The 18,763-nt window shown below is 39.0% G+C and overlaps 1 protein-coding gene across 1 annotated transcript in view; it reads right to left on the bottom strand.

Moving 5' to 3' along the window:
* LOC112543304 (vomeronasal type-2 receptor 26-like) overlaps positions 1–18,763 on the bottom strand; it is a 40,019-nt gene that overhangs the window by 6,950 nt on the left and 14,306 nt on the right. The window contains exons 2-3 of the mRNA XM_088143955.1: positions 14,342–15,184; positions 12,579–12,705 (exon numbers count right to left, since the gene is read on the bottom strand). Of these exons, the coding sequence (XP_088000081.1) occupies positions 12,579–12,705; positions 14,342–15,184 (970 nt within the window). The remainder of the gene's footprint in view (positions 1–12,578; positions 12,706–14,341; positions 15,185–18,763) is intronic.

Here is an 18,763-nt window from a genome sequence, read left to right as displayed (position 1 = left end):
CTGAGTCATAAATCAATGACTCAATCAATGTTGAAAACAACAAACATTCAAATAGCTTCATTATCTGTCAGAAAAAGTCCATGGTTTTAAATCACCAAGAGCCTGTTACTCTTCAAAGGCCAAAATCCTTTAAATAATTATAATAAAATGGGTTCAGTTTACAAAATGTATGTTCAGGTTTGTTCTTGTTATGATTGATTGAGTCAACCTTGACTTGTTCTTAAAACACAAGTCCATGGAGTTTTCTTAACAACATTTTCGTAAGTGGTTTGCCATTGCCTTCTTCCTGGGGCTAAGAGGGAGTGACTGGCTCAAAGTTACCCAACTGACTTTTGTGTCAAATACAAGTCTAGAACCCACAGTCTCCCGGCTTCTAATCTACGCCTTCAACCACTAGACCAAACTGGGTCTTCGAATATATTTTATTATTTTCTATCTCTTTCCTAGATTGTTGCAAGATTTCAGTTTTGTAAATTGTTACCAAGAAGATCAGAAGTTACTTCAAAAGGGGAAAAAAAGAAGAACAGTTTTCAAATATCTAAGTTTCTCCTGGAACATGTTTAAACAATTCTGTGCCTTTATGGGCCAGAGTAGAACATTTCTTCTTCTTTAGGTTACTTTCCCAAAAAGAATGTTTTTAACATGTGAATAGATCTGTCTTAATTTTAGATCCCACTATATGGAATTCTATGAGTCGAACATCTAACAGGTGTGGTGAAGTACCAGTTGGGTTATTATATTATGGTTGTTCAAAACATGCTTTTCAGTCCAGTCCACACTGCATGCAGATGGAAAATATCTTTAATTTGGCTACATTTTAATATCTCCATGATGATACTTGGTTATATATCTCTACCCATGCTACCCGTGAGAGGCTGCACAGTGTGTGACCCAAGGTCTAGAGGTTATGGAAGGTATACAAAGAGCTGAGGCCAAACCCCCAAAAGTCTGGTTCACTCTTTGTTGTCTTTGGTGTTGCTCCAGTCTTAATCCTGTGAGATGACATTCCCTTTGAGGGGACAGGTCTCTTAAGTTGAAAGTTCTGCTGGACTCCTGGCTACTGATGGATTTGCAGGTGAAGACCATGGTTAGAGGTGCATTCATCTAGCTTCTGCTGGTGCTTCAGTTTTTACTAGAATGGGGAGCACTGGCTGAAGCAATCGTGCCTTGATCATTGCAGAATGAGGCTCTAGCAATGTGTTTTACATGGAGTTGGTTTGAAGACTCCTCTGAAACTGTAATTGGTGCACCATGCAGTGGCCCATTTCCGGCAGGCAGGGCCCTCTCTAGCAACATATCATCTTTGTTCCAGCTGCTGCATGACATTTCATTGGGTTTCCTGGTACAACTCAAACTTCTATATTTAAGACAAGTTTATCTCTCAAATAGAGCCAACTTGTCTCAGATGGAGAAGCTCAGAGTTCCCCACAGAAAGCTGTGAAGAATTCCTCCTATTCCCCCATAATCACGCCTGTAGGTGTTTCATCTTGATGTGTGAGAAGATACTGTTATGCTTTCTTCTGCTTGCTGTGGGGCTAAGACAGACTAATTGTTCAATTTTCAAGGAAAAGAAAATTCAACCACAATATTCACTTTTATGTTATTGCATTTATATGGTTATTACACTGACTGTAGCATTGTGTTTTTTATTAATTTTTTCTGGTTTATAATGCTTTGTCTAGTCATTGGATTCATTGAACATTTTGATATAGCATATATGTTTCTTTGTATTGGGTATGAGACACATATATAGGAGGTGGCCAAAATAAATATATGCCAGCTGGCCAAAACATTTTGGGAATTCAGAAAATCGTTGGAAAAAGAAGCAGGGAGTCTTCCATCAGTTTTCCTCTGGAGATGTATTCAAGAACTGAGGAGTGTGGACTAGAATGAAATTTTCTGCACATTTTTTTACTACAAAATGTAATATTTTCCTGCACTGAGTATTTGGGATCAAGTTTAAATAGCACAAACAGAAATATGCCGTTGTTCCTGTGTTTTTAAAAGAAAATGTATCCACTGCTCAGTCAAAGGATGACATTGCCTTTCTTACATAATACATAGATTCTTCTTGATTATTTTGGGAAAAAAGTCTTGTTTCTGAACAAACTTTAGCTGATTGAAAGCAGTTCAGCAGAATAAAGTTTGAGTTAGAGTACAAACCTTACTAAAAAAACAGAAACAAAAACTGGACTTCAGTTTAGTTTCTTATGAGATGTTCCTTTTTGTTCATATCAGGCCTCAGAACAATAATGTAGCATTTGGGGAAAAAGATGTAGCCCAGTAACCCAGTTGCAGAAGCCAAAATGGAGAAGATCTCCACCGCCACCATATACTTCCCCTTGGTGCTCAGATAGGTGGGAACAAATGATATCCAGACACTGCAAAAGACCAACATGCTGAGGGTGATAAATTTGGCTTCATTGAAGCTGTCAGGTAAATTCCTAGCATGAAAGGCCACCATGAAGCTGATAGCAGTCAAGAACCCCAAAAAACCAAGGACAATATAAAACATTGTGGTTGAACCTTCATTACACTGCAGGACAATTTCTTCAACCATTGAATGCATATCTGAATCTGGGAATGGGGGAGAAATTGCCAGCCACACCATACAGATTATGAGTTGCATCAGGGAGCAAGAAAGGACAATAGTGTTGGCCAGCCTTTTCCCCACCCGTTTCCTCATTTTGGAGACTGGCTTAGTGGCCAGGAAAGCAAGAACAACAATGGTTGTTTTCCCCAAAATACAAGAAACCGCTACAGAAAAGATGATGCCAAAAGCATTTTGTCACCTGAGACATTTCACTTGGTCAGATTGCCCAATGAAGAGCAAACTGCAAAGGAAGGAGAAGAGGAGAGCAATGAGAAGAATGTAGGTGAAGTTCCTGTTGTTGGCTTTGACAATGGGAGTGTCCTGGTGCTTAATGAAGATCCCCAGCACCACAGCTGAGATGAAAGAAAAGAAGAAAGCAGTAGTTGTCAGGCTGATTCCCAGAGGTTCTTCATAAGACAAAAATGTCTGATACTGATACTGGTACTGATCTTCTGAACATGGGAAGCAGTCATCTGCATCTGAAAAAGAAATCATTGCAGTCATATTTTTAAATGTTTTTGGATGAATGGGAGGAAAAATACCTAATGTGACTTTCTAAGCTAAGTCTTTTCTATTTGTTCTGGAATGATTTAGGCATGATAGATCCTAGATCCCCACTTTCTGGTCAAGGAGACTTAACATGTCAAAATCTGATCAACCTTTTTATTGTGATCTTTTATTTCTGATAGTTATCCTGAATAAAGCAAAAGGAAGTTATGATTGGTTTTATGTGGAAAATGTCTATTGTCCTCTATGATTCTTGGGGGTTCTGGGACCACAAAGAAAGGCCAAAGACTCCTACCTTATAAAGAGGAATATAATTAGGGCAGATCTACCATTAAGACAGGGATCTTTCGAGTTTTCTTTATTGCTACCCATTCTGCTCCCCATTCTCAGAAACCACACAGCACCACTTAAATTTAGTCAGAATCTTTCATTAAGTCTTGAATACACTACTAATTTAGAACCTCTCTCTGGAAAAGAAATCTTATGAACATTACATTGAACAGTTTATGATTGTTGGTTTATTAGTTTTCCATGATTAAGGAACCCATATTTTATGATTACTTCTAATGATGACCAGAGAGTTCACTTCCCTTATAGTAAACATTTAATAAGAACAGTATTGAGAGATACTAATGGTTAAATTTCTATATGTTTCCAAGAACACACTATTAAGAAATCTTGCTTGAATATGGTTAACTGAGATCTTCCCTTTAGCATTTCTTTAACTTTCCCTTCTGAACTGGAATTCTCCAAAATGAAAAGAGGTTCATCCCACCTAGCCTTGTAATCTCTTTCCTTTTATAGAAACCATATGTGAAAGGATTTATTTTTCTGCCCTGGTTTATCTTTTCCAGAGCAGAGAAAAGATACATGATGATATGTGAAAAGACTCCTAAGTAATCCACATCTCACCTGAATTGTGGACAATTTTTTAAAGAGTTGGTAAACTACTTTTTATATTAGAAATGTAATTTAAACAATAGGGCTATGGGGTCGGACAAAATACATAGCAATAAAATCTGTCCTTAAGATCTCTTACCTGTCTTGTTTGAAATCTTCCTTTCTGGACACTGAAGGCACTCATAGCAGTAAAATGGCTTCCCTTCTAATTTTTATTCTGCTAGAACCTGATAAGCAATGACTATTACAAGCAGAAAAGGGCTGTGCCTATTGGATATTAGGAAGGAAAATTCAGACATTATTCTTTAACTTTCAGAAAATTCTTGCATCTGAAGAATTTGGATTTAACTAATGTTGTTAGGGATATGAAACTTTTGCATACATATGTTGCATGAGTATATGAGGTGGGAGGTAAGCCAGCAGTTGGAGGAGCAACACACGTTTTTGTAGGCTCCTTTTTTATATATATAAATTTCATTATCTTGAACTGTTTATTTTAATTTTCTTTTTTCTTTTTTAGACAATTCTAGTTAGATCGTTTGATAATTTCACTTAGAATAAGTTTTTTAGATTTTTGTAGTTTTTAAAAATTAGATTTTTAGATTATATAATTTTAAAAATACTCTCAGGATCCTTGAAACCGATATTGAAGGAGAAAACAGATCCAGGCCTCTGAGTAACAGCTAAAGATGCAAAATCTTAAAGCAAGATTAAAGAAGAATTTAAAAAGAGTATATGAGGTTTTTTCCTCCCACTGGACATACCCATAACTTGTTTAAGTTGCTCTGACAATCAATTATCCATTTAACATCTTCTGAAATTAAAATTACAATTACATTAAAACTGGAATTCCTTTGGAACCTTGAACAATTCTGGATACTGTTGCAAATATTACGATTTTGAACAAATATGGATGAAATTCTGGATTAACAAAGCATAACCAAATAGGTCAGAAAGAGTCCATATCGTGAGAAGCACACAGCTTTAGTCATCTTAGAAACAAAAGGTAGGATATGAGAAATGCAACCCTGTTGCAAAGTTCATGATTTTGAACAAATGTTTACAAATTAAATAATTAAGCAGGCTGGATATTGGGCTGGCCATGTTGTAGGAAGCATACAACCTTAAGTAGCCATGTGAGAAAAAGTGGTAGAATATTTTTTTTAAGGGTGTATGTGAATTCTGGGATTTCAGTGTATGTTGCTTCTTTTGAATCTTCATTGTGTGTGATTCTACCTTTGCTATATTATGGGAAAACATACAAGGGGAAACAAGGATGCAAATCTTAAGGGGAAAAATCCAGGACAAGAATTTGAAAACCTCTAACAGTTCTTCTAATTCTGGGGAGAACAAGAAAATCTCCCCCTTTGACCCGGCATCTAGACTATTAGCTTAGGGTCCAGGTTCTTAAAGGCTTCAATTGTCCAGGCCCTTACTGACACAAATACTTACTGGGAAAGGAGGTTTCTCAGACTGAGGTCAGTACTTCACAAGGGGTGGTGGTGGTCTATAGGTGTTTGGATGGATGTTTCATAAAAGTCAACATGGCCACTGTGACATTTTGTCTTCTGTGACCCAACCCTGGACATCCCTAGTGCTTCATAGCTTTGTGGGAACAATTGTGGAGAACTTGAGGACTTCACATCCTCAAAGGCAAGAAAAACATATTAGGTGGGAGAACCAAGTCATCCCAAGCTATTTCTAGTTGCCAAATGATATTAGCTGGCAACTGAAAGAAACGGGAGAAGCAAGGCTAGTATGGAGAATCTGAAAAGAAGACTAGCCTATGTTGAGGTGAGCATGCTGGAAGAAGGGAGGCTCAGAAGAGAGATGTGAAAACTTTCTGCATGTAGCTATGACGGATAAAATCGACCAAAGGGTGCCTACAAGGCCTTTCTGACATAAGGGTGGAAAAGAAAGAAATCTAGGATTTAACCTTGTATTGGTGGAAAGAGGGAAGAGGGGCAGGGTGGCTCTGAGTGATACATGCCCCACCCCTTTTTTCTGTGCATCACCATATGGCATGCCTGCCCCAAGGGCGTGGAGCTTGCATTGCAGTGCTGCTTTCCACATTTTACCAAAGCATGAGAGCTCATGGTAGATGCTGCTCTTGGTGTCATTCAGGCTGCTGGGACTGCAAGAAAACCGAGTCCTTGATTCCCTAGGAGTGGCAAAGTTCCAGAGGCAATTTAGCGGGCTTCAGAGTCCCATCTCGAAAAAGGTACAGCTGGGTGAATCATAAGTGAAACAGGAGCATGTCTCAATAAAAGATTTGATTTAAAATTCCTGTGTTCCTTGGAAAGCCTGTCACCTGTTCATTATTAGTATACTTCCAGATAAAGTATTAGAATGTGAAAATCTCATCAGATTACAAGGTAGATCCAAACAAACAAGCAAAAAAATCACAAAGAGAGAACAAGATTGAAATCACACAAGGATAGGAAATATTAGAACTAGAGTGGGATGAGAACGTGGAGCAGCAACAAGAGGCACAATAATACTCAGAATAGGAGCAGGACATTGGAGACCCACACACAAACTGAACCAAATCTTTATTGTAATCCGTTGTCAATTCTAATAAATATCACTTGATTAACATCTCACCTCTGGGAGAATGGTATGCAATTTGCATGACATGTATAATTGGATGTTTGTGTGTGTCTATAGGTTGATATACTGGAGGAGCTTCTTTTGGATTGATTGGCAAGTCCAGAACTTTCTGTTCCAAAACATCTAGAAGAGCACAACAGTCTTTCCTAGACAGGAAAACTGAAAAATATTCTCAGAGATCATGCAGTTCCTGTTTGGTTTTATAGCTATTTTCCCTCAACCTTCTGCCTTTTGGAAGAGGAACTTCTTCAAAATGTGAAAAAGGAGGAAGGCTCCTCCTTTTTCAAGATAAAGAGGTCTTAAGTCAATGCTGAAGGGATCCTAAGGAGCTCACAATACATTTTGGTAGGATATCCCAAGGATTGAAATGACACCATCTCGGATTTCATCTCAGAGAACTCATGGAATCAGTAATGCTCGTTTCAGTAAGTCTCATTTCTGTTCGTGGCCTGGTCAGCTGCCTTCGAACAGGCAGAACACTCACTTATGTTCTGTCAGTCTGGGATCATGCAGTAAATATGACAATGTTATTCATTCATTCATTCATTCATTCATTCATTCATTCATTCATTCATTCTCTATCTAATATCAATTATGTAATTTATATTACAGGATTATTTGTTTGTTTGTTTGTTTGTTTGTTTGTTGGATTTCTCCCCCGCCCATCTCCCCCACAATGGGGGACTCTGGACAACTTACAAAAAACATTAAAACTATAAATGAATATAAAATACATAATACATCTAGAATTAAGAACAATACTAAAAAAGGAAAATCCAAAAAGATGGGAAATCGGGCCAGGGACAGCCGCCCACTATGGGTCCATCCATCTCCCAGCTTGAGGTATTCCCTCCCCACCCCAGACCAAGTGACAGAGCTAGGTCTTCAAGGTCCTTCATAAGGCCAGGAGTGAGAGGGCCAATCGCACCTCCAGGGGCAGAATGTTCCAAAGAGTGGGGGCTACCGCAGAGAAGGCCCACCTTCTGGACCCTGCTAATTGGAGTTCTTTTTCTGAGGGGGTCCAAAGCATGCCCTCTCTGTGTGATCGGGTGGGATGGGTTGAAGTCATAGGGGAGAGGCAGTCCCTTAGGTAACCTGGCCCCATGCCATGTAGGGCTTTAAAGGTAATAACCAACACCTTCAGTTGGACCCAGAAGCAAACTGGTACCCAATGCAGCTCACGGAGCAACGGTGTTACATGGGCCCTTCTTGGGGCTCCAAAAATAGCCCACGTGGCTGCATTCTGGACCAGCTGTAGTTTCCGGATACTCTTCAAGGGTAGCCCCATGTAGAGTGCATTGCAGTAGGGAGATAACAAGGGCATGAGTGACTGTTCGAAGGGCATTCTGATCCAGGAAAGGGCGTAACTGATACACAACCCGAAGTTGTCCAAAGGCCCTCCTAGCCACTGCTGCCACCTGCTCTTCAAGCAGGAGCCGTGAGTCTAGGAGGACCCCCAGATTACGTACTGGGTCTGTCTGGGGTAGTGCCACCCCACTGAGCACCAAAGATGACAAAGTCCTGGATACAGGAGCCATTAACCCATAGCCACTCTGTCTTACCAGGGTTCAGCCGAAGCCTGTTGTTCCCCATCCAGACCCTTACAGCCTCCAGGCACCGAGAAAGGGCAGTCACGGCATCATTTACTTCACCTAGGATGGAGATGTATAATTTCATATCCTCAGTGTACTGATGATACCTCATCCCATGGTGGCGGATGATCTCACCCAGTGGTTTCATGTAGATGTTGAAAAGGAGTGGGGAGAGAACCGAACCCTGTGGCACCCCACAAAGGAGGGGCTGAGGATGTGACCTTGCGCTCCCTATCAACACCGATTGGGATCGGCCCTGAAGAAAGGAGGTGAACCAGCACAATACTGTGCCACCCACCCCCAATTCCCTGAGTCGTCCCAACAGGATACCGTGGTCGACGGTATCGAAAGCCACTGAGAGATCAAGGAGAGCAAGGATGGTCGCACTTCCACCATCCTGTTCCCACCATAGGTTATCCATAAGTGTGACCAATGCCGTTTCCATTCTATAACTGGGCCTGAAACCTGAGTGGAAGCGGTCCAGATAATCCGTTTCCTCCAGAACCCTTCGGAGCTGTGAAGCCACCACTTTCTCAACCACCTTCCCATGAAAATTGTCCAGTACGGTAGGATCCAGGGCGGGTTTCTTGAGGAGGGGGTGCACCAACGCCTCCTTAAAGGCGGCTGTAAACACTCACTCCTGAAAGGATGTAGTAACCATCACCTGGATCCAACCACATGTCACCTCCCAAGCTGCTTTCATCAGCCAGGAGGGGCATGGGTCAAGATGGCAAGTGGTGGCCTTCACAGTCCCCAGGACGCTGTCCACTTCCTCAGGAGCAATAGGATCAAACTGTTCCCACATAACTGGTTAAGAACGGTTCCCCGGTATCTCCCCAGACCCTGCCCCACGCTCGGAGTCTAACTTGGAATGAATCCGAGCGACTTTGTCCTGCAGATGCTCTGAAAATTCCTCTGCACGGCCCTGGAAATGAACCTCCACATCCCCCTTGCCAAGGAGGGACCTAGTGATCCTAAACAGGGCCGTCAGGCGGCATTCTGCAGACATGATAAGGGCAGAGAAGTATTGACGCTTCGCCAACCTTATTGCCACAATGTAGGCCTTGACAGTGGCTCTAACCTGTGTATGGTCGGATTCAGTCTTTGTCTTCCTCCAGCGGCACTCTAGATATCTCTTGACCCTCTTCAACACCCTCAACTCCACAGGGAGTATCGGGGCTGATGTGGCAAGAGAGGTTGCATAGGCGCGATCCTGTTCAAGGCCCCAACTGCCTCCCTATTCCAACCAGCAGCCAAGGCCTCTGCTGGACCATACAGCAGGTCCATGGGAATATCCCCCAGCTCCCTCTGAAACCCTGACGGGTCCACCAGGCACCGGGGGCGGACCAATCGCATTGGTCCCACCTCCCCGCAGAGGGGGGTGGCACAGGACAAACTCAGGGTCATCAGGATGTGATCTGACCATGACAACAGGGAAAGCTGTAAATTTCCCCTCAGATCCTTTTCTATCACCTTCCCCAAAAAGGGGAGGTGAGGTACTGGACGAAAATTGTCCGGAATGGTAGGGTCCAGTGATGGCTTCTTGAGGAGAGGGCGAACAAGTGCCACCTTCAATGGTGCCAGGAACACCCTCTCCACCAAGGATGAATTCACTTTCACCAGGACCATCCACATGTTACCTCCCGGGAGGCATCAACCAGCCAGGAGGGGCATGGATCTAATATACAGGCAGTAGTGCTTACAGTCCCACGGATCTTGTCCACTTCCTCGGGCCCAACAGGATCAAACTGATAACTAGGTAATCTGGAAAGGAGGCATCTTTCAAGAAATGTGCTGCAGACTAGCACTTGGTAGAGCAGCCAGGAAGGCCTTGGAAAAGATATTCAAATGCTGTGATATTCTACAACTAAAAAGATCAGAATCACGCAAACCATGGTATTCCCTGTGACACTGTATGGAAGCAAAAGTTGGTCTTTAAAGAAGCAAGATAGGAAGAGTATTCATGCCTTTGAACTTTGGTGTTGTGACTCCTGAGTATACCATGGACAGCCAAGAAAGAAACCTATGAAGCATCGAACAAATCAATCCAGAGTTCTCACTTGAGTAACAAAAGACCAGGCTCAAATTATCCCACTTCAGATATATGATGCGTAGACCCAGCTCTCTGGAAAAAGCTGTAATGCTGGGAAAGGTGGAAAGAAAGAGAAGAAGAGGACAACCACCAGCAAGATGGATGGACTCAGTACAGTGGCGATGAATTCACCATTGGGAGACTTCAAAGAACAGGTTAGGGACAGATCGTCATGGAGAAGATCTATGTGGTCACTAAGAGTCTAAAATGACACATAATCATCATAATAATAATAATATTAATAATAGGACAAAAATTCCAGATCCAGTTTAAACATCTGGCTGACTATGCAACCAACCATAATAATTTATTAAATTTATATGCTGCCCAACTCCCAATGACTTGGGGCGGCTTACAATTGTTACAACACTTAAAAACAAAGAACAATAGGAAACACACAAATACACACGCACATACAGACAAATGACATAAGACAGAAGAACTACAATAGCAAAGATAAACATGGAAAGAAGGATTTTATTCTTCCTCTAGGAAGGTGGCTGTATTTCTAATGAATGTTTACCTTAACTGTAAGTAAGTACACTCTTAACTTCTGGCTTTTTTTAGCTTAACATTTCTTTTAGAACCTAGAATCTTTTAGGGAAAAAAAGTGGAAGACTTTTTTTTAAAATCTAGAGTATTTAAAATCAAAAGCCAAATTAGAAATTTCAATGTTTTCTTTTTATTAGTTGTTCCCTTGTATTCATAGAAGGCCTCAGAATAATGAGGAAACATTTGGGAAAATAGATAAAACTGAGTAACCCAGCACTGGAAGTCAGGATGGAGAAGACCTCCACGGCCACCATGTATTTCCCCTTGGTGCTCAAGTAGGTTGGAACAAAAGATACCCAAACACTACAGAAGACCAGCATGCTGAAGGTGATAAACTTGGCTTCATTGAAAGTGTCTGGCAACTTTCTAGCTAGGAAGGCCACCATGAAGCAGACAATAGCCAGGAAACCCATATAACTCAAGACACAATAAAACATGGAAACAGACCCATCATTGCACTGAAGGGTAATTTCATGTATTACTGAGTGCATATCAAAATCTGGGAATGGTGGAGACCTGGCTAGCCACACAAGACAAATAATGATTTGAATACAGGAGCAGAAAAGGACTATGGAGATAGCTAACTGATTTCCTATCCATTTTCTTAACCCAGACCCTGGTTTTGTAGCCCTGAAAGCAAGAATCACCATGCTGGTCTTTGCCAATATGCAAGATAGAGCCACAGAGAAGATGATACCAAAACCAGTTTGTCTAAGTAGACAGGTAACCTTTTTAGGGTGGCCAAGAAATAATAAAGGAGAAAGGAAAGAAAGCAGGAGAGAGATAAGTAGAATATATGTGAGGTTCCGGTTGTTTGCTTTGACTATTGGTGTCGTGTGGTATTTGAAAAATGTTCCTAACACAAGAAATGTAATAAAAGAAAGCGAAAGAGCAAAAGTGGCCAAAGTAAACCCTAAAGGTTCTTCATATGACAAAAAATGCATGTATTTTGGAATACATAAGTTTTGGTAATTGTTTGGATAATGATCTTCTGGACATTTCAAACAGTCAGCCATATCTGGAAGAAAGAAATCTTTGGTTATCATGAGTTGGTTTCAACCTTAATCATTTTCAGAGTAGAAGAAGGATGGGGGACTATCCGTTCTGGTTTCCTTCCATTTTGCATAAATCCAACCTGAAAATGCTTGTGCTCAATTTCAACATCAGGTTTTGAATGCTAAAATCTGCACATTTCATAAGTATTTTCATACATGGACTTGTACTCCATGCTTTTATGTAACTCTTTCCCAAATTTTGCAAGCACTGTTCCATAATATGAAATGTTTTATAAATAAATTCCACTTACATACACAAGTCTGTCCATCTTTCCACAATATACCTTTTTTGTATTGATTTCTTTGTATGGGATTGCATCAGAAAATTCAGAGCCACAGTAGGAACTTTGCATCAAAATGAGAACCATTCAAACTATAAAAAACTCTCAGAAATTAATTAGCGGTGATGTATTTAAGTCACATTGATTTTGTTCAATTTACTTGGTGAATTAAATCTAGAACCAGCCCATTATACTCATGAAACCAGTGCTAAGCTTGTACAAGGTTGAAAGAAGGCTCCTAATACAAAATGTGAAAGTAAATGTTGCCAATTTCTTAACTGATTTATGAACCATTGTTTTAAACGTTAGAGATAGTTTTTTAAAAATATATACATTTCTGAAATATGTCTGATGCATTATAGCCAGTAAGAAGCATATGTTCATAACAAATCTTACTCTCTTGGTTTGAAATTTTGCCTTCTGGACAAAGAAGGCAACCATAGCAGCAAAATGGCTTGTCTTCTTTCTTTGCCATTCTGTAACCTGCAGGGCAATCATCATTGCAACGAGAAAAGGGTCGAGTCTGTGGGAAGAAAAGGAAACATCATACATTAAATAATTTGTGTCCAAGAGAACAAAAGGCAATTTCCTGCCATACCACTTAAAATGTATTGGGGGGGGCCCAGGTTTGGAAAGGTTGTTCATGAAGGTGCTACCTAGTTTATAGAACTTTGTTCTTTAGAATGGATTTGTATCCATACCCCTTTTTCCCTAGTTAAAATGATCACCTGGTTAAAGCTGCTAGGCCATTTGATTGTGTCCTCTGAAATGGTGAGCTGTGTGTCTGATCTCATCTCTCCAACTTTGAGTCTCTGAAAGGACTGGTTTGGAAATGTGACCCAGTTGATAATATCAAATCCTACTACCAGTTTCCCATTTGGATCAATGGAAACCTTTTCTCCAGCACTGTTGTTAAATGAAAGTCTTCTGATGAAGTGGTATAGCTAGATTGAAATGCAAATAAATAAATAAGCAGATGTGCTTTTATTTGCCTAACTAATATTCTATTCTTGAACAGGGGCTTTTGCAGATTGACATGATAAAAAAAGGAAACTTGGGAGAAAATATTTCAGATCATCAGATCATTTTATAGGTTATTGGCTCATTTAGCTCAGCTTTATTGAAGTCTTTTTGATTTCATGTTTGAATATTATTAGAAACTGTGCCTGGGACAATGGCGATCATCTTTAAAAATTGAAATGTTTAAAGAATAAAAAAGATAGGAGGCTTCCGGTGGGGAATATGGTGGTTTAGTCAGCTGGAAAAAACTCATGGAACTTTGTTTCTATATATTATAACAGTGGTGAGGCTTTTATAAGGACAATGGTGGAAAGATTTGACATTACCCACAATGGAAGAATGGTTGGTGAAGTTGATGGAATTGGCTGAGACGGAAAAAGTGACAGCTTTGATTAGAGAAAAGACTAATTAAAATTAAAAAAGTAATTTTAATCCTAATTGGAAGCCTTTTTTGGACTTTTTGTATGAAACAGAAAAAAATGAAATAATGGTGTATGGTTTTGATGACTAAAAATAATAGTGGACAATAGAAAAAAATGAGAGTTAATGTTGTAAACTTAGAGTCAGTTAGTGTAAGTTTATACCTATATCTGTTGTGAGGAAAGTCAGAATGTTCTCTCTTTTCTTTTTCATTCTTTCCTTCCTTCTGTACTCTTTATCTTTAATATTGTTTTTTTTTTCATTTTTTATTGTTTTTATTTTAAAATCTAATAAAGTTATTTTAAAAAAAGGAAAGAAAAATATTGAAACATAGTGCACTGATAATTTCCAAAGTTCTTACAGTGCTTGGCTAGTGTTCAGAAAAGTCAAGATCTGGATGTATTTCTTCATCATGAAACTACGTAGTCTATGTTAATCCCCCTAACCAATCCTGTCTGGTCTTGAAAAACTAAGCAGGGGCAGACGTATTCAGAGCTAGGATCTAAAGTAAGGATCACTGTGTTTAGGAGGGTTTTTTAAATAAGTTTCTACAAATTTCTTTATAAATACAATGAAAAGAATTTGAGATTTTAAACTTTTGAACATGGAAGAAAGCAAAATGAATGAATTAGTGACCAGACCATGAAAGGAGGGAAGCAGATGTTAGTGAACAGCTGGGCCAAAGTCTTGAGCTAATCCTATATAGAACACTTTTTTACCTGATGGAGAGGCTTCCCTGTGTTGACATTTGCCAATATTCTGCGACTGAATTTGGAAGAATCCATCGCTTGCAAAGCATGTGCCACAGCATAGACTGCATTGTAGATGCTATAGCTATGACTAGTCATGCTCATTTCAAAGACAGATCCTGGAAGATTCTCCAGCTTCTCCTCCCCTGTGCAGTTTTCTCCATCTGGGCTGTCTCCTAAAGAGCCCGGGAGAAGACAATTAAATGCTTCTTGCCAGAAGTCCCTGATAAAACCATCTTCTGTTTCTGAGATGTGTTTTCTGATATGAAGGAAATTCTGGAAGCCTGACACCTCATTAGAGTGAACAGCAAGAGACAGAGCACCATGGATAAAGTCCATGTCCCAAGTTCGTTGGAAAGGAAGAGATGTGATATCCATCTGGGCTGACATTATCCAGACCTTTTTCATACCAGATATATGTTCATTTTCTGTGAAATAGAGCAATGTTCTTATAACCATCATGGTCTGAATCTCACCATTTATGACCACAACAGTCGCAGAACTTTCCAGTACAAAAGCAAATGTTGTAAATCCTTCTACCACAATGCTTCCAATATCACTGGAAAAACTTACTTGAGGGAACTTTTTAATGAAATCAAAGCAAATGCCCTTCTCAAGAAATGTAGGAAGCACGAGCTGTGCAAATTCCTCTCCATTGTCATCATCCAGATAAAGCGCCCCGACCCATGTCCATTTGAAAAACAGTAGTAACTGGATAATCCCTATATACTGAAGAGACCAATTTGGGAACATCGAGTACAAGAATGTGGTCTGAATTTTTGTAGTTTGCAGTGGAGCTGAGCCATATGTGAGCTAAAATAATAAATTAAAAAGGAGATAATACTTATATCCCAACAGAAATGTGTATACAGTGATACAGCATCTAGCATTTTAACATTGCCTGTAAGAAGAATACCTTTTTTTCAACTCATGCTTATGTTGTTACTCATCAATAAAGGAATATCTAAGTATTCTTTTATTTCTGTCATATAAATGAATCATAAGGGTTTTTTCTTTCTTTCTTCTATACACAAGAAGCTAATTTGCTTTTTTCAAAAAAGGAACAAATGACAAAGCCCTCTCTGAAAAAGAAGAGAATTATGAAGTCCCTATTTAACTCTTTTTCTTTATCTGCCTCTCATACCTGTAAAACCTTATAGATAGACAGGATGGTTGTCATGGGAAGATATGTGTTGACATTGGGTCCCCCAATAACAGCAACTGGATTATTTGAGGCATCACACTTGTAGTTAGGAATGAATTTTTCCCATGTAGAAAGAAGTTCCATTGAGGCAAGAGAAGTCCAGTGTTCTGTGAAATAACTATTATATATACAAAAGCCCAGGGAGACATTGGGTAAAATCCATGGATTTTCATTTATCTCATTGGTAGCAAATGCCAAAGCCAGGATGTGCTGATAAGTGTGAGTCAATAATACCCTTTAAAAGAATTACAGACTGTGTCAAATTCACCATTACTGAAATATAACTTTTATTAGTTTTTCTATTTTTTACCAGGGAAAGACCAGGTCAAATAGGAAATTTTCCCCTCTTCTATTCTACAGTGCTGGGATTTCATACTGATCTCTGATCCTAGTTCTAAAAAGGTCCATCCATGTTTAGCTTTTCAAGATCGCACAATGTCGATTAGAAAAAGTTTCATGATTCCATGATAAAGAAATACATCCAGATCTTGACTTTTCTGAACACTAAGCCATGCACTTTGGAAATTATCCGTGTACTACATTCCAGTAATCTTCAAATCTGGCTTTATTGAGGGAATATAAGAAAATTCCTTATAATTGACTGTAATAATTGACTATTAGATTGGACCATGTAATATTTCTTACCCTGAATAATGGGAGACGTCCCTACTCTTATATGAGATGCTAAGAATTATACCTGAAATTGTATCCTTGGAAATAACATCCCTCTGAATTTCAACTTTTCCCTGCTATTATTTTAGACTACTTGTTATATCAATCAGTAATCTAAATTAGCTGGGGTTGGTGGTGGCTGAACAAGTCATAATACCTGTTTTACATGTAACACTAAGCCATAAATCAAGCCATCAAAAAACCTACATTTTGGCTGAGTGCAGTTTGTCAAACTAACCTCTGTGCTGGAGAAATCTGAGTTTTTAACCTATGCTGAAAATTTCAGAATAAATAGCTTACATTGCCATGACTTGGAAAGACTAAATTTGGTGTGAATATAGCCTATGCCAGTCTGAAGTATCTGAAAGTCCATGTTTCCCAAATACCAGTCCAATTTTAGCCACTGATATTTGCTTCATAATGAAGTAAGAAAACAAGATGGACTATTGAGAAAGGAAGGAGGAGAATAGACTACCTATTCAGGAAAAAGAAAGATGTTCTCCTGATCATTTCCTATCTAAAAACCAACCCAGGGCCCATCCCAGCATGAGAATATTATCTGTTCAAGTATCTGTTCAAGTATAAGTTAGAATTTTTTTTAAAAAATCCATACATGAAGTCATTGTCCAAGTCTTGGGAAGGATATTTCACAAAAGTGATTGCATTAGAAATCATGTAAATATGAGAAACCAGTCCAACAATGAGAATATTTCCTGGATGATAATACTTATGTCGAATAAGAAGAGGTTCCCTGATAGAGCATTTACTGACAGAAACTTTGCAAAATGCATTTGGTAAGAACACAAGTAATAACATGGCAAATCCTGCCATCTTTCTTAAAAATCCTCTTTTGGCCCTCAGTTCAATCATGTTCACATTATGATTTAAATGCCTTTGTGCCCTGTCACCACACAGCTTATCTGAAGCAACAACATTAGAGTCAACTTCAGCAGTTAGGCTAACGAGAATATGTGCATCTGTGTATGTATATATATAGACACATACACATACATACATACATACACACACGCAAACACACACCACACATACACACAGTTTTCCATGAAAAACAGTTTTCCTTCAAAGACTCAAGAATTAATTTCCTTTCTAAATGACTCAAGAATTCCCTTTAGGATTGAGAAAGAAATATAAGTCCCAATAGAGGATTTGATTACTAGACGGAAGATAATTACATACTCAGTTCTAGGATCTCTGAAATGCAACCAGAATCAACCTGTTTATCATATTTTAACTGCCTTCAACTTGCTTCAGTGTGATATTAAAAAAACAAAACAAAAACAGAGAAATTTAAGGTCTCAGAAGTCAGAAGAAAAAAAAATATGTGTATGTGTGTTAAAAAAAAATAGCTTCGCAAACCAACTTTGTGTTTATTTGTTGTTTAATTTTTTAGCATTCATGTATAAGAAATTCTAACAGTCAATCGGCATATATCCAAAGATGAGCAAATCTCCCTCTTCCTCTGCCTCAGCAAATCAGGAAGTCTGCTGGCTTTTCTATTTTATACAAGCATGGATACATTATTAATCTCCCAAGGTATCTCCCAAGGACTTTCTCAGTTCTGTTTTGGGAGCCTAATAGCCTATTACTAATCGTCTGTTGTACATTTGAAAGACATATAGAAATTGAATATCTGCATATAAAAGTACATCTTAATTTTGTACTGCAGATGTTAGGGGAAATAAGTAATCGCAAGGAATATCATTTAATGGATTCTTTTTATCGGATCCTCTTTCCTATTAAAGTCAATACGATGATATAGCATTTGGGGGAAAAGACACAAAGCAGAAGTTCCCCACTGGCTGCATACAGTAGGTGTGTCCTGTATTAAAGTAAATGTTATAGATGTTGACGCCTAGGGTGGCATTGGTTAAGATCTGGGGATTTCCATTAATCTACTTTACAGCAAACACCAAGGCTAAGGCCTGTTGGTAGGCCTGAGTCAGTATACTAGCGTGAGATTCAAAAATCAGAAATACATACAGTTAAAGTGCTTCAGAGGAAATATCTGCTACATTTCAATAGAATATACATTTGCTAACATCATACTGAACTAAGACATAGAAGGACATCTAGTGATTCTGTGTCTTGACCCAGCACTATGTATAGAGTACTGTGTGGATGTTAACAGCTAATACATTTACCTATACAAGTTAAACAGGTATGCGCATACTTTCTCCTACTCTCTCCCCATCTTGTCACTCTCTCTTTCTCACACATACAAAAACAGAACGAGAGAGACAGAGACAGAAAGAGCACTGTTTCTATTTATATTTCACTGGGAAGTGTTAAAAAAAGTAGAAACCACTTATGTTTCTCACAGGTACCAAAAGGGTTTAGGTACCTTCAGAGATACAGACAAAATATAATGGGAATCGTAAGCACACCACTGTGATGTCCATTCCTCCCTCCCTTCTCCTTCTTTCTTCTAACCTCTATATTTTTTTAATTAATTAATGACTACTACAACTATTAGTACATCAACTACTACTGTAATC

The sequence above is a fragment of the Python bivittatus genome, unplaced genomic scaffold, assembly GCF_059951505.1.
Source record: "Python bivittatus isolate LINGU-HERP-01145 unplaced genomic scaffold, Pbiv_v1 ctg000430_np1212, whole genome shotgun sequence".
NCBI lineage: Eukaryota > Metazoa > Chordata > Lepidosauria > Squamata > Pythonidae > Python > Python bivittatus.
The sequence above is the reverse complement of the archived record's forward strand: the minus strand, read 5'-3'. Positions and strand labels throughout refer to the sequence as shown.